The 13313-nt window shown below is 37.5% G+C and overlaps 1 protein-coding gene across 3 annotated transcripts in view; it reads left to right on the top strand.

The window, feature by feature from the left end:
• Nucleotides 1–533: 533 nt before the first annotated feature.
• LOC132043042 (uncharacterized) overlaps nt 534–13313 on the top strand; it is a 31860-nt gene continuing 19080 nt past the window's right edge. Inside the window, exons 1-9 of one of the 3 annotated variants that reach the window (XR_009411650.1) lie at nt 534–775; nt 1103–1245; nt 1354–1517; nt 1605–1751; nt 1846–1897; nt 2322–2496; nt 3332–3414; nt 3636–3848; nt 12041–12157. Coding sequence is in view for 2 of the 3 variants with exons in the window: in XM_059433529.1 (XP_059289512.1) it covers nt 721–775; nt 1103–1245; nt 1354–1517; nt 1605–1751; nt 1846–1897; nt 2322–2496; nt 3332–3414; nt 3636–3848; nt 12041–12157 (1149 nt within the window). In the remaining variant the exon portion in view is untranslated. The remainder of the gene's footprint in view (nt 776–1102; nt 1246–1353; nt 1518–1604; nt 1752–1845; nt 1898–2321; nt 2497–3331; nt 3415–3635; nt 3849–12040; nt 12158–13313) is intronic. The other 2 variants (XM_059433530.1, XM_059433529.1) reach the window with 2 other exon arrangements.

The following is a 13313-nucleotide window of genomic DNA, read 5'->3' as shown; positions in this document are numbered from 1 at the left end:
ATATATATATATATATATATATATATATATATATATATATATATATATTGGGATGTTGTATGTAGTGGCGCCCTTGTCGGCTTGCGATATATAGTTGGGACGTTCCCACACGTTATGGCACCTTGTCGACTTGTGTCTTGTGTTATCTTTTGATGGTTGTGACTCTGAGACAAAGTTTCGGACATATACATGTGACAGTTCTGAGACGACGTTTCGTTTTTATAAGTTCCATAGTATGTTTAGTTTCGGATTGATTATAGTTAACAGGTGTGTATACGAGTGTCCAGCTCGGGCACTAGTCACGGCCTACGAGATTGGGTCGTGTCAATTTAGTTACTTTTTAATTTGAATTGTATATTTATTATGTTTAAATAACTACATTATGCACATTCAGATATTGAAAAACAAACAAATTTTAATCATTTAGTGTTCGTACCTGTAGACAATATCTTAATCATTCGTATGCGTTGGATTCACACGTCTTAATCTTAATTAAAACAAATGAGGCCTTAAAATAAGAAAAAGTCCTTCTCCTCCTGTTTACATCTTTGTCTGTATATCTTGTTTTATATTATTCTATTTTGCTCTCAATTTACAACAGTGGTATTATAAATTTGGACGGAAAGAGTAATTATGAAAATTCCCCATTTACAATGAAACCCGATTCCCGCTCGAAGTCGAAGGAAATAGGGAATCTAATGCCGGCGCTGAAATAAGGCCATGGACGACGTCGATCGCTTATTCCACTGCTTCAAATGCGGCATTTCTCCCCCTCGTAATCCCCTCTTCCCTTTTCTCATCAATTATTATTCTAAACTTTGCTTTTTTCCTTTCAACAATATCATTTCCATGCCAATGTTTTGATCTTTTCTACATTACTGGGCAAAGGGTTGTTTTGAACCGCCTAAATCTGTCTTTTACAATTTTTGGGACTAATACTGTATATTGCGTGTCAGAAATGTTTACAAGACTGTGGTTTATTTGTCAACGGGACCAATTTGAACTGCTTCGGTTGAGCAGCAAAATTTAGAAAGTAGAAAATATTGATGCCTTACGTTGCTGTTTGTCCGCATCTTCTCTATTTTGTGGTTGTTAATTTTAGAATCAGCAATAAGAGAAAGGAAAAAGGGAAAGCTGAGTGTGAAACAAAATGATACATTGGAAAAGCTATCAACAGCTTCAGATATTGTGTCGTCAACATCAAAGGGAAAGAAGGTCCAAAATGCAACAGATGTTGACTTCAATGTACATACTCCATTTCTTCCTTTTATCTGTTTTCTTTCCCATACGCTTTCTTAATTGACATAGTTTCTTAAATTGCTACAAACTGAAATTTGAAGATTCTTGTTGTAGGTCGGTTCATTAACAGCAAATATACAAAATAAGAAGAAGGGACCTCAGTTCTCTCCCCTTGTATTTTATGGTTCTCCACATGGAGTTCCTCCAAAAAGACCTGCTCGTTTGTTGCGCCTTTTGAATGAAATCCGTGTAGATTTTAACGAGCAAAATAAATTAAGGTAATTCAAATTCATTCTTTTACCTACTATTGATGGTTAAGTATTTTTTTTTTTAAATGTATACTTCCCTGTGTTGTGTTTAACTAGACAAGATATATGGGCCACATTTCCAAGGCAAGATGAAGCTATCAAGTATGCAAAAGAGCAAACTAATGCTCATGTTTTCAGTTACCAGGATCATATGAATGGTCAAAGAAGATTCCTTGTCTCCACATATAAAGAGTTCTGGAGAAGGTAAGTTTCCTCGGCTGTATCTGCATTAAAATATGTAAAAAGATTATATCTCCCCCGTGTCCTAAACTTTGTTTGTGTTCATGTTTTTGATTAGGTACGAAACTATGAATCCTAAATTTCGGCACCACTATGAAGTAATCCAGGAGGTAATCTTTTGTAGTTTTCCTGTCAAAACAATGAAGAAGTGCATATATATGAAATTATAATCAGGTGCTGCTGCTGATAAACATAACTAGGGATCACAGTAAAGAAGTGCATAGGAGGTAATCTTTTGTAGTTTTCCTGTCAAAACAATAAGGAGTTGCATAGTACTCCAGTAGGTAATCTTTTGTAATTTATCACCACTGTGGAATGGCTTAGTGAAAGTTCATTCCAGAATCTTTTGAACTTTCCTTGATTTTGTCACATGATGAATTACGTGCACTTGTATATCCAAAGATTACTTGGGATCATAGTATCCTAGCTTTATATATGTGTGTATGTGTAGAGAGGGAGAGAGACATGCTACCTTTATCTGATTAATATAAAAAGAGCAGCTACTGATGTCAAACTGTTATATCCTATTTTCAGGGATTGCCATGCCATCTCTACTTTGATCTGGAGTTCAACAAGAGAGAGAATGCGGATAAAAATGGAGATGAAATGGTTGACCTTCTGATACAGGTCGTCTTTGATGCGGTCAAGGAAAAGTACTGTCTTGAAGGAAACAATGATTGGGTTGTGGAGCTTGATTCCTCCAATGAAGGTAGGATGTTAATGGACGGTTCTATCTAGTATTTAAGCTGTGCGCAGAATGATATCGATATGATATGTAGGTATGCATGTTTATATTATTGTTTATTTATATGTATATTTTATTGGTGCGAAACATGTCCATCCACTCATTTCTGTGGAAATAAGCTAGAATATCTGGTATGAAAGCCTAGTAAAGTGTACCAAAAATTAAATCAGCTCATGTTTATGCAAGTGATATTAGGATTCCACTTGGCAATATGGCAAAGATAACTTCTTTGACTAAAGTGGAACGTCGGGATGGGTTGTGATGCACCTATATGTCACTGTAATATTTGTCCAGTTACTTGTCCCTTAGTCTGACTTGCTTGATTACCTGTATCATTATCTGGTGACAAACGAATACCTCGAAATGGGCTTTTACATGTTCATATCGAAGAATAATTCTCCTCAGTACACCTTACTCTTGTGAAACTTGGGAACTCTTTCCTTGCCTATTTGTCAACTTTATTTTCCTATGTGATATTCATAGGAAAATGTTCTCTTTTCGTGGAACACCTTTTCATTAGATTTCATGCTGATTTTCAATATCCCAGGATCTTCCTGTTGATGCACAAACATATTACTACAGCAAAATCTGCATTTAAAAGAGGAAGCAATTTTAGCCAAATATGATTATTTTGTGGATCAAATGGGGCACATGATTTGGTTAGGAACTGAATTAAATTGTAGTATATGGGAGAACTATCATAGGATCTGACGCAGAATACTTCTTTGCTATCAATAAGATTGTACTACGACTTCTCTACATTATTGTAATTAATATTAACATAAAGCTTTACTGGCAGAAAAATTTTCTCGTCATCTAATTATTCGATTTCCAAAGGCTGCTTTCAAGGACAACTCGCATGCAGGTGCATTTGTTACTGAGGTATCATACTCATCGGCTTCATCCCGCTAAGGCCCTGCATATTTTCAGTTTGTCATTTTGTGCAGGTCAAGTTTTTAGTTGTTCAACTTGTATCCCGCTATTTTTTGTTCATATCTTTTTCGGAAGAATACTACTACAAACGATTGGTTATTAAATTTTTTTCTTCTTATTCTTCTTTTTGAGTGTAGAATCAGTTATCAATTTTTGTGCCCTATTGTCAGATATGTTCAAGGATCAGTAGCTTAAGTGAAAGTGATGGAATATTTAGAAAGCTTTTTGTCTCAAAGGATTCAAGCTCAATCGATATTCCATTTCAACTGTTTGTGGATAAAGCTGTCTACTCTAGAAATCGCTGCTTTCGCCTAGCCTTGTCATCTAAAGCTGGGAAGAGTTCAGTGCTTCTGCCAAGTGGACGTTTTAAATGTAAGGACATGGTATGCAACTTTTTACTCTGATGGTGTTCATTACTAGGTTGATTATGTTAGTAGGTGGACAATTTGTTTTCTGCATGAATCATTTAGTCCAGGTGACTGGTAACTTGTACTGTTATATCAGTCTCAGATTTATCTAACAAAAAGATTTGTGGTAGTAAATGACGATGAGAAAAGATATATAGCATTTAAACTTAAATGCAACTCAAGTTAAGCCACATAACTACTAGGATCTTATTAAAATCTTATTTAATATTGTGCTTCATGTACATATCATCGCTCCACTTGCTTATTGCTTAGAAGCATTCCACTAACTTTTCTCTAAAGTTAATTTAATATAATTCATGAATCTCATTAAAAGCCATGTCGCTGAAACCTTGTAAACAAGCTAATATTTAAACTTCAGTGGCAATGGATAATTAGTAATAATCTTACTGTCTCTCCTGGAGCTTTAGTTGCTGAACATTTTCCAGTAAATCTGTCAAGTAAAACAAGCTCTGCTTCTACAAGAGCACACAGGTTATGAGGTCTTTGCCATTTTAACCAGTAGAGGTAGATATATTGAAGAATAATTTGGTTGAGGTAGGTTCATTGCATGGGAACTTATCAAGAACTGGTGTTTTTTGTCTTTTATTGCAAAAGATTCCCATGAAGATGTGTTTGTTAGCAGTTTAAATAAATGATTCTGAAGTGTTTGCTTATGTAATAACCTATACCTATAATATTTGTTGGAATAATAGAGATGGGTTCAGAGGGATATGACTCGAGCTACTTCAATGGAGATCTCCTATGGGTCATAATCATTTCGCATAGAACTTTTTACTGACATTCACTGTGTCTAAGCTGGCTGATTTCTTGAGTTTCCCTAGGGATTACTGCTACTTGTATTGACAATAAAGTCAATTTTCCATTGAACTCTTCAGTTTAGCTGTCTTTATACTGAGACTGAATGGATCTTTTATTTTTCTACCAAAGGATCTATATGATTGATTTGGTGAAGCCAAACCTTCACTTTATAGATGAAGCGGCAACCTGCAGAATGATCATTACATAATGAAGATTATGCATTATAAGCTATTAGCTCATCGGAAAAGAATACCTGAAAATCATTTCCAACTTTTACTTATCAGAAAAAGAAAAAACTGAAAGTCATTACCGTGAATCCTGGTCTCTTATGTACTAGAAATCTCTGGTGCTCAAATAAAATAGAAAATGAAAGAAAAACCTCAAATCAATCAAAGAACATAAATTTTTTTAACATGATGATGTAGTGTACTCAAACAGCACCACATGAATGATTACTTCTTTATATTCCTCCTTTTGTTTGGGGATATAGTCTCCTGCTATACTGTGATACGAATTAAGATGAATTCGTAGCTGAAATTAAGATTAACTAACTACAAGGAGAATTTAAAGACAAAAGATAAAAGTTCTCATTTCATAAAATGCAACAGTGACAGGGAATGAGCTTATATTGTGCTCTTCCTAGTTTAGGGACTAATGAGTAAATAAAGTAAATACTATAACAAAAATGAAAGGACTAAAGTGCAATGCTTGGTACTTGATAACTAACTGGGCCCCCCATATAACTAACTCCATCTGTACAAATTTCCAGAACACATCAGTACTCCCCTCTTAAAATGTTCCTTGTCCTCAAGGAACAAAAGAAGGAAATCGCACCTTCAATGCATGAAAATCTTCCCAAGTAGCTTGATCAACTGGTAACTTGTCCCATTCGACCAAAACTTGAGGAACAGCCTTGTTGCCCTTTTGAATCAATCTCCTCTCAAGAATTTTGACTGGTGCAGGACAGTATGGACTAGAGAGGTTGATAATAGGTGGATGAGAAATGTGAACAGGGATCGCATGACATGGTTTAAGCAATGAGACATGGAAGGTAGGATGGAGGAGTAATTCTGGTGGGAGGGAGAGTTTGTAGGCCACAGTCCCTATTTTTTGCAGAACCATATAGGGTCCATAGTATTTGGAAGATAGTTTGTTGAAATGCTGATGAGACATGGTAATTTGCCTATGAGGTTGGATTTTAAAAACACCCAGTCGCCTACTTGGAATTGCCTGTCAGATCTCTTTTTGTTAGCCTGAGAAATCATTCTTTGTTGAGCTCTGTTGAGGTGAAACTGGAGCAATTGAAATTTAAACTCTCTGGTGACTAAACTTCTATCTACCTCTGCAATTGCTGATTCACCAGCAATGTAAGGTAGGTGCAATGGAGGAGGTTGGCCATATAAAGCTTCAAATGGAGTAATCTGAATGGAAGAGTGGAATGATGTGTTGTACCACCATTCTGCAGAAGGAAGGAACTGCACCCAATCAGTCTGAGAATCAGAACAGTAACACCTTAAATAGGTTTCCAGGCACCTATTAACTACTTCAGTTTGGCCATCGGATTGTGGGTGGTAGGCAGTGGAGGTATTCAAGGTTACACCCTGAATGGAGAAGAGTTCTTGCCACAACTTGCTTGTGAAGATGGGATCTCTATCACTTACTATGTCCTCAGGCATTCCATGTAGTTTGAAGATATTATCCATAAATAATTTGGCAATATCAGTAGCTGAATAAGGATGTGACAAAGCCAAGAAATGAGCATACTTGGTTAATCTATCAACTACAACCCATATTACAGATTTGCCTTTAGATTTTGGCAATCCTTCAATGAAATCCATGCTAATGCTGCTCCAAGCTAAAGCTGGTATTTTCAAAGGCTGAATCAAGCCAGGGTATGCAGCAGTGTCACTTTTACTTCTTTGACACACCTCACAGTCCTTCACATAGGAAATAACAGTTTCCTTCATGCCCTTCCAATAGAATAGTGCTGACAGCCTTCTAAATGTATGATCCATTCCTGAGTGACCCCCAGATGGAGAATCATGCCAAAGTTGTAGTAATTCCTTCCTTAGGTTGTTATCAGGTCCTATCACCAATTTCCCATATCTCCTTAATTGTTGATTAATGAAGGTATACCCCTTTGTAACTTCCTCATGGTTCTGCAGCTTTCTTATGACTTTCATCAGCTCATTATCCAATGTCCAACTATCCATTATTGCTTGCAACAAATCAGTCCTCATAGGAGATAAGGCTAGGGCTGCTAGGTCCACTGCAGGCAGCCTAGATAAGGCATCAGCAGCTAAATTTTCCTTTCCCTTTTTATACTCAATCTCAAAGTCATATTGCATGAGTTTAGTGATCCACTTCAATTGTGAACCAGTGTGCAGTGTTTGAGCTAGTAAGTATTTGAGAGCCTGCTGGTCAGTCCTCACAATAAAGTGAGCTCCCACAAGATACTGACCCCATTTTGTCACTGCCAACACCAGAGCAAGCAACTCCTTATCATAAACAGACAAGGCTAGGTTCTTACCACTCAGTGCTTTGCTAAGGTAGGCAATTGGTCGACCCTGTTGCATCAAAACAGCCCCTATGCCTAGATCACAGGCATCGGTTTCTACTACAAAAAACTGAGAAAAATCAGGCAATGCCAACACTGGAGCGGTAGTTAAGGTATCCTTCAAACTTTGCCAAGCAGATGTGGCTTGATCTGTCCAAGTAAACCCATCCTTCTTAAGCAAGTCTGTGAGTGGTCTACTAATCTTACCATAACCCCTAATAAACCTTCTATAATACCCAGCAAGTCCCAAGAACCCTCTAAGTTGTTTGAGGTTCTTAGGCAGTGGCCAATCCCTAACAGCTTGAACCTTTTGTGGGTCAGTTTCAACTCCATTAGCTGAGATGAAATGCCCCAGATATTCCACCTTAACGGCAGCAAAAGTACACTTAGACCTCTTAACAAACAAATGATGTTGTTTAAGCAAGTCAAATGTGATTCTCAAGTGATCCAAGTGTTCATCAAGATTCCTGCTAAAAATAAGAATGTCATCAAAGAACACCATAATGAACTTTCTTAGGTGACTTTGGAATACATGATTCATCAGCCCTTGGAAACTGGATGGAGCATTAGTCAGCCCAAAAGGCATGACTAGGAACTCAAAGTGTCCAGAATGAGTTCTAAAAGCAGTTTTGTGCACATCTGAGGGAGCCATTCTTATCTGATGATAACCAGATCTAAGGTCCAATTTGGAGTAGATTTTGGACCCTCCTAACTCCCCTAACAATTCTTCAATCAATGGAATTGGGAATTTATCCTTGATAGTGAGTTGATTAAGAGCCCTGTAATCAACACACATCCTCCATGTCCCATCTTTTTTGCCCACCAATACCACTGGTGACGCAAAAGGGCTGCAACTGTGTTGTATCAATCCTTTATGAAGCAACTCCTGAACTAACTGCTCAATGACATCCTTCTGTTTAGGAGAATATCTGTAGGGTCTGCTATTAACTGCCTTGTGGCCCTCAATGAGTGGGATGTGATGATCAAAACTACCTCTAGAAGGGGGTAATTCCTTAGGCTCTTCAAATAATTCAGGATGCTCAAGCAACAATTCAGTGATCTCTTGTGGTATTTGAAACTGTTCAGAGGGAATATCAACTCCCTCACCTTCCTTAGGTACTACCTTGATCATGAATAATTGAGTGCCCTCCTCCTTGGGACAGTGGTTAGAGTCAACCTCCATCCACTGCGGTTGAGGTTGCAATCCTTGTAATGCAAACTGCTTCCCTTGATAGACAAACTTCATAGTCAGCTCCCTAAAATTGAAAGTGATGTCCCCTAGTTCACTCAGCCATTGGCATCCCAACACCATGTCACAATTTCCCAGTGGTAGGACTAACAAATCAGCCTTAAAAACAGACTTGTGTAGTACCCATTCTAAGCCTTTGCACATCCCAGAAATAGGAACAGCATTTCCATCAGCCAACTTAGCATCTATCAAACTGCAAGATTCCAATTTCCATCCCATTTTGCTTGCTAAGTTGATATCTAGGAAGTTATGAGTTGACCCTGTGTCTATCAAAATGTTGAGTGGTCTCTTGTGAGAGTAACCAGTCAGCCTTAAAGTTTTATATCCCTTCAATCCAGAAACAACATGGATAGAAATTTCACATGTTTCCACCACTTCTTCCACTTGTAACACTTCCTCTTCATTGTTCAACTTCCCTTCTATCTCCTCCTCCAATTCTAGAAGATATAGTTGGGCCTTAGCTTTACAAACATGGCCTTGGGTGTATTTTTCATCACAGAGATAACACAGTCCCTTAGCCCTTTTGTCATTAAGCTCTGCAGGACTGAGCCTCCTTCTCCTGAATTGACTGGCTGGAACAATGGTATTAACTTGGTTATTTGGTAGGTGAGAGTTGAGGTTGGTATTTGGTTTAAGGTGACTATAGGTAGAAGTAGGTGTTTGAGACTTAGTGATGTTTTGGTTAGAATAAGCAGTGCTCTTCATAGCCCTTGCCTGCTTAAGGAAGTTAGATTCTTGCAACCTAGCTATATGGTAGGCTTGCGGAAGTGAGTAGGGTCTATGCAATCTTACAGCATCTCCTAATTCAGGCTTTAGACCCTCCAAAAACACACTAATAGCATGATTTGGATCTAAATTAAGTCTAGTCATGGCTCTATCAAACTTCTCTTGAAATTCAACAACAGAACTAGTTTGCTTAATTCTTAACAACTCACCCATAGGGTCATCATACTCAGTACCAAACCTATCAGATGAAGCCATAATGTATTCTTCCCAACTAGGAGGGGGAAGATTCATTCTACTACGCATATAAGCTTGGTGCCACTGAATTGCTATATCATCAAAATGAATAGAAGCCACAGATACCTTTTGATGTGGTTGAACCTCATCTAATGAAAAGATTGCTCCACCTTATACCACCAATCTTGAAAACCCTTTCCATTAAACCGAGGAAATTCAATTTTAGAGTATCTAGTCATTGAATGAGAACCTAGTGATGGAGAGTGTATTTGTGGAGGATAAGGATTAGGTACGTATACATTTGGGGACTGAATAGGAAACTGATTATAAGGGTATTGGGGAGCTAAAGAAGGATATTGGAATTGTTTTGTGGTGAAGGGCGTAGTTGTATGCATTTGGTGTGGTACTGGGTTGTATAGTGGAATTTGAGTTGAAGGGTATGGAGCTGGGTTTTGGGTCAGTGTGAATGGAGTTGATTGTGGGTTAGAAGTGAACTGAGATGGGGGTTTTAGAAATGGTTTAGGGACTGTTTTTGGTATATTCGGTGCTGGTAGGATTGGGGTTTTTCCATCACTTTGTGTTGATGACCCACCAGAGTTCTGAACTCCTTGATCAAACGACCCAAACGAAGGTCCTTTAGTAGGTGAGTACAATTCCAGCTCGTCACCTTCATTAATCACCGGCAATTTGCTCTTCTCCGTTCTCCGGCCACCATCTATCGATTCTTTAAGTTCTCGATACGATCGTTCATGTATTGCTTCTAACTGGGTTTGTCTATCGGAAAACGTTGCCACCTCTGATGAAATTTTATCCAGCTTACTCAACAACTCGCCATGTCGGTCACCATGGTTGAGCTCAAATCCACGATGTGAGGATCGAGGCTCGATACCAACGATACGAATTAAGATGAATTCGTAGCTGAAATTAAGATTAACTAACTACAAGGAGAATTTAAAGACAAAAGATAAAAGTTCTCATTTCATAAAATGCAACAGTGACAGGGAATGAGCTTATATTGTGCTCTTCCTAGTTTAGGGACTAATGAGTAAATAAAGTAAATACTATAACAAAAATGAAAGGACTAAAGTGCAATGCTTGGTACTTGATAACTAACTGGGCCCCCCATATAACTAACTCCATCTGTACAAATTTCCAGAACACATCATACTGCATCAGGGTGGGACGAGAGCAGTATAAAGTTAGATGAAGGGTTATTATGTTTTATGAGATGCTGGAATGTTTTTACCCTCTTTCCTTCTTTAGAAGTGCTAAATTTTACTCTTCCATTTTATATGGTGATATTTGATAGGGTATGAGTTAAGATGTTGATTTAACTTTATTTGATAGGGTATGAGTTAAGATGTTGATTTAACTTGTATATGATGTTAATGGTAGTGGAAGGAGACATCAAAGTTTAAAATTTGAGTAGTTAAATGAATTTGAATTCTTAAGTAGGTGTGTAGCCATATACACCAAATATTTTTCATTTTATTTGGACTTTTTGAAGTTGGAGTTGTGTTTGGTTATACCTTTTGCTAAGAATATTTGGTTGTTTGAATGTAGTTTTCCTAAAAACATGAAATATGATTCATACCCCCAATTTCTAGAAACCAACAAAACCACCCAACTTGATTAATTTACCTGATAGATACAACCAAATCTGCTTTGAAAGAGCAATATCTCATAATGGATAATCACATAATGTCATAAATTGGATCCCATATATTTTTTCTAAGTACAAAAAAATTCCATCACTAATTAAAATGTCATGATTAATATATATTTCACTCTTTTTAAATCTATCTAATAAATAAAAACTCAATTAAAAAGATCCGATCCGACCCGACCCGCACCAAAACCCAAACCGGTGGCACACTAGATCAAATTGAAATGGGGTCGTTTTTATAATAGCAAAAAATTTAGGGTAAATTTGAAAAAAGAAAAATCAAAAAGTGAGATGGGAAAAAGTGAAAACAGGTTTCGAGGTGATTTCCAAATACAATTTCAAGCTGTATTTGGAATTTTCATGGCCAAACGCTGATTTTCAAATAAAGTGAAATTTTTTTTTTCCGGAAAAAAGTGAATAATTCTCATGGACAAACGACTCCTTATGTTGTGAAAGTTATATAGATTGATACTATTACAAGAATATTGCCGAACATGTTGGAATATCCCAAAATGAAAGAGTGTAATTTACATTGGAACTATAGGATCTTTTAAGAGAATCTATAGAGCATACGGTCTTGCTTAAACCAGGTATTTTTACACATAATATATACTTGTTCTAATAGCCAGCAGAAGCTGGCTTCTAAAAGTGGTAGTTCATGATCTGAGAACATAAGACCCAAAAATGATCAATATGTGCTGTGCTCTACAGCAAGCTACATTTCAATAAATGTCACTACAAAATAAATAAATATATATATATATATATATATATATTATCACTACAAAAATATTCTAGATAAGGAAATGGGAAGTATGTCCATGGTTGTTAAAAACCATCTATGAAAACCGTTTAGTATGCTTCACATGTGATATGTGCTTGTAGTTTAACCCCAGAGGCTTTTCAACTTATAACAGACTGAGGAAGAAGTGTTTATGGCATCCTTGATTTGCAACATGGATGCTGATTTTGAGAAGCTACTGATCTGCAAAATGGATCTAGATTGCGTGAAGGCCCTTCAATTTGATACAGAGGTAGCTCCTCTTTACTTACTATTTATAGCTCTGATATATGTAGCCGAGGGTCTATCGGAAACAGCCTCTCTACCTCCCAAGGTAGGAGTAAGGTCTGCGTACACTCTACCCTCCCCAGATCCCACCTGTGGGATTACACTGGGTATGTTGTTGTTGTTGTAGCTCTCAGATTTCCTCACTTCAAAATCTGTTTTTGGTGTTTAATGGACTTTTTTTTTTTGAAACAGGTAACATTTTGTATTATAGACCAGTACTGGGGAAGTACTGAAAACCCCTTTACAAGAGAAAAAGGAGAGAAGAAGGAGAAAAAAAATAAAATAAAAATAAAAATAAAAATAAATTAAACAAGAGTCACTGAAGCATAGCTGCAATCCTAAAATGAATCAAGAACATCTAGGATTGTCTCTGTACCTTCAGGGTATGCATTTGTACACCAAAAACAAAGTAGCCTAACGCAGGTGAGCTTGATTATCTGAATTGTACTACTTCTATTCTCAAAACATCTGGCATTCCTTTCTTTCCAGATTGTCCACCATATACATGCTGGGATGATCCTCCAATTTCTTCTACTCTTTGCCCCAATCCCAGCCTCCTCCCAGCTAAAAAGAGTCTCAACAATCTTGCTAGGCATTGTCCAAGAGACGCCCCTGCGATTGAGAAAAATCTTCCATAACTGGCTTGTGACCTTGCAATGTAGAAATAAGTGTCCTACAGTTTCAGCTTCAGTCCCACATAAGTAGCAGTTTGAGTCTATGGTGATGCCTCCCTTCATCAGGTTCTCATGTGTCAGCACAGCCTCCTTAGCTAGCAACCAAGTAAAGCAAGCAACCTTGTGTGGTATCTTTACTTTCCAGATGTGTTTCCAAGGCCAAATAAAGGTCTGTGGCGCTGTTGTGTTCATAATCTTGTACCCAGATTTCACCATATACTGCCCTTTGGTATGTCCAGTCCACCACAAACAGTCTTCTCCATCTTTCACCCCTTGAAAAGTTTCCAGAAGGCTAAAAAGTTCAGTCAACCTGGGAATTTCCCAGTCGTTCATCATTCTTCTGAAAATCAGCTCCCAACCTTGAGGTGACCACATCTCAGCCACTGTCTTATTCTGATGTTGAGCCAAAATAAACAGATCAGGAAAGGAGTCCTGCAAGCTCCTACT

The sequence above is a fragment of the Lycium ferocissimum genome, unplaced genomic scaffold, assembly GCF_029784015.1.
Source record: "Lycium ferocissimum isolate CSIRO_LF1 unplaced genomic scaffold, AGI_CSIRO_Lferr_CH_V1 ctg2039, whole genome shotgun sequence".
Taxonomy (NCBI): Eukaryota; Viridiplantae; Streptophyta; class Magnoliopsida; order Solanales; family Solanaceae; genus Lycium; species Lycium ferocissimum.
This window is presented reverse-complemented; position numbering and strand designations above follow the sequence as displayed.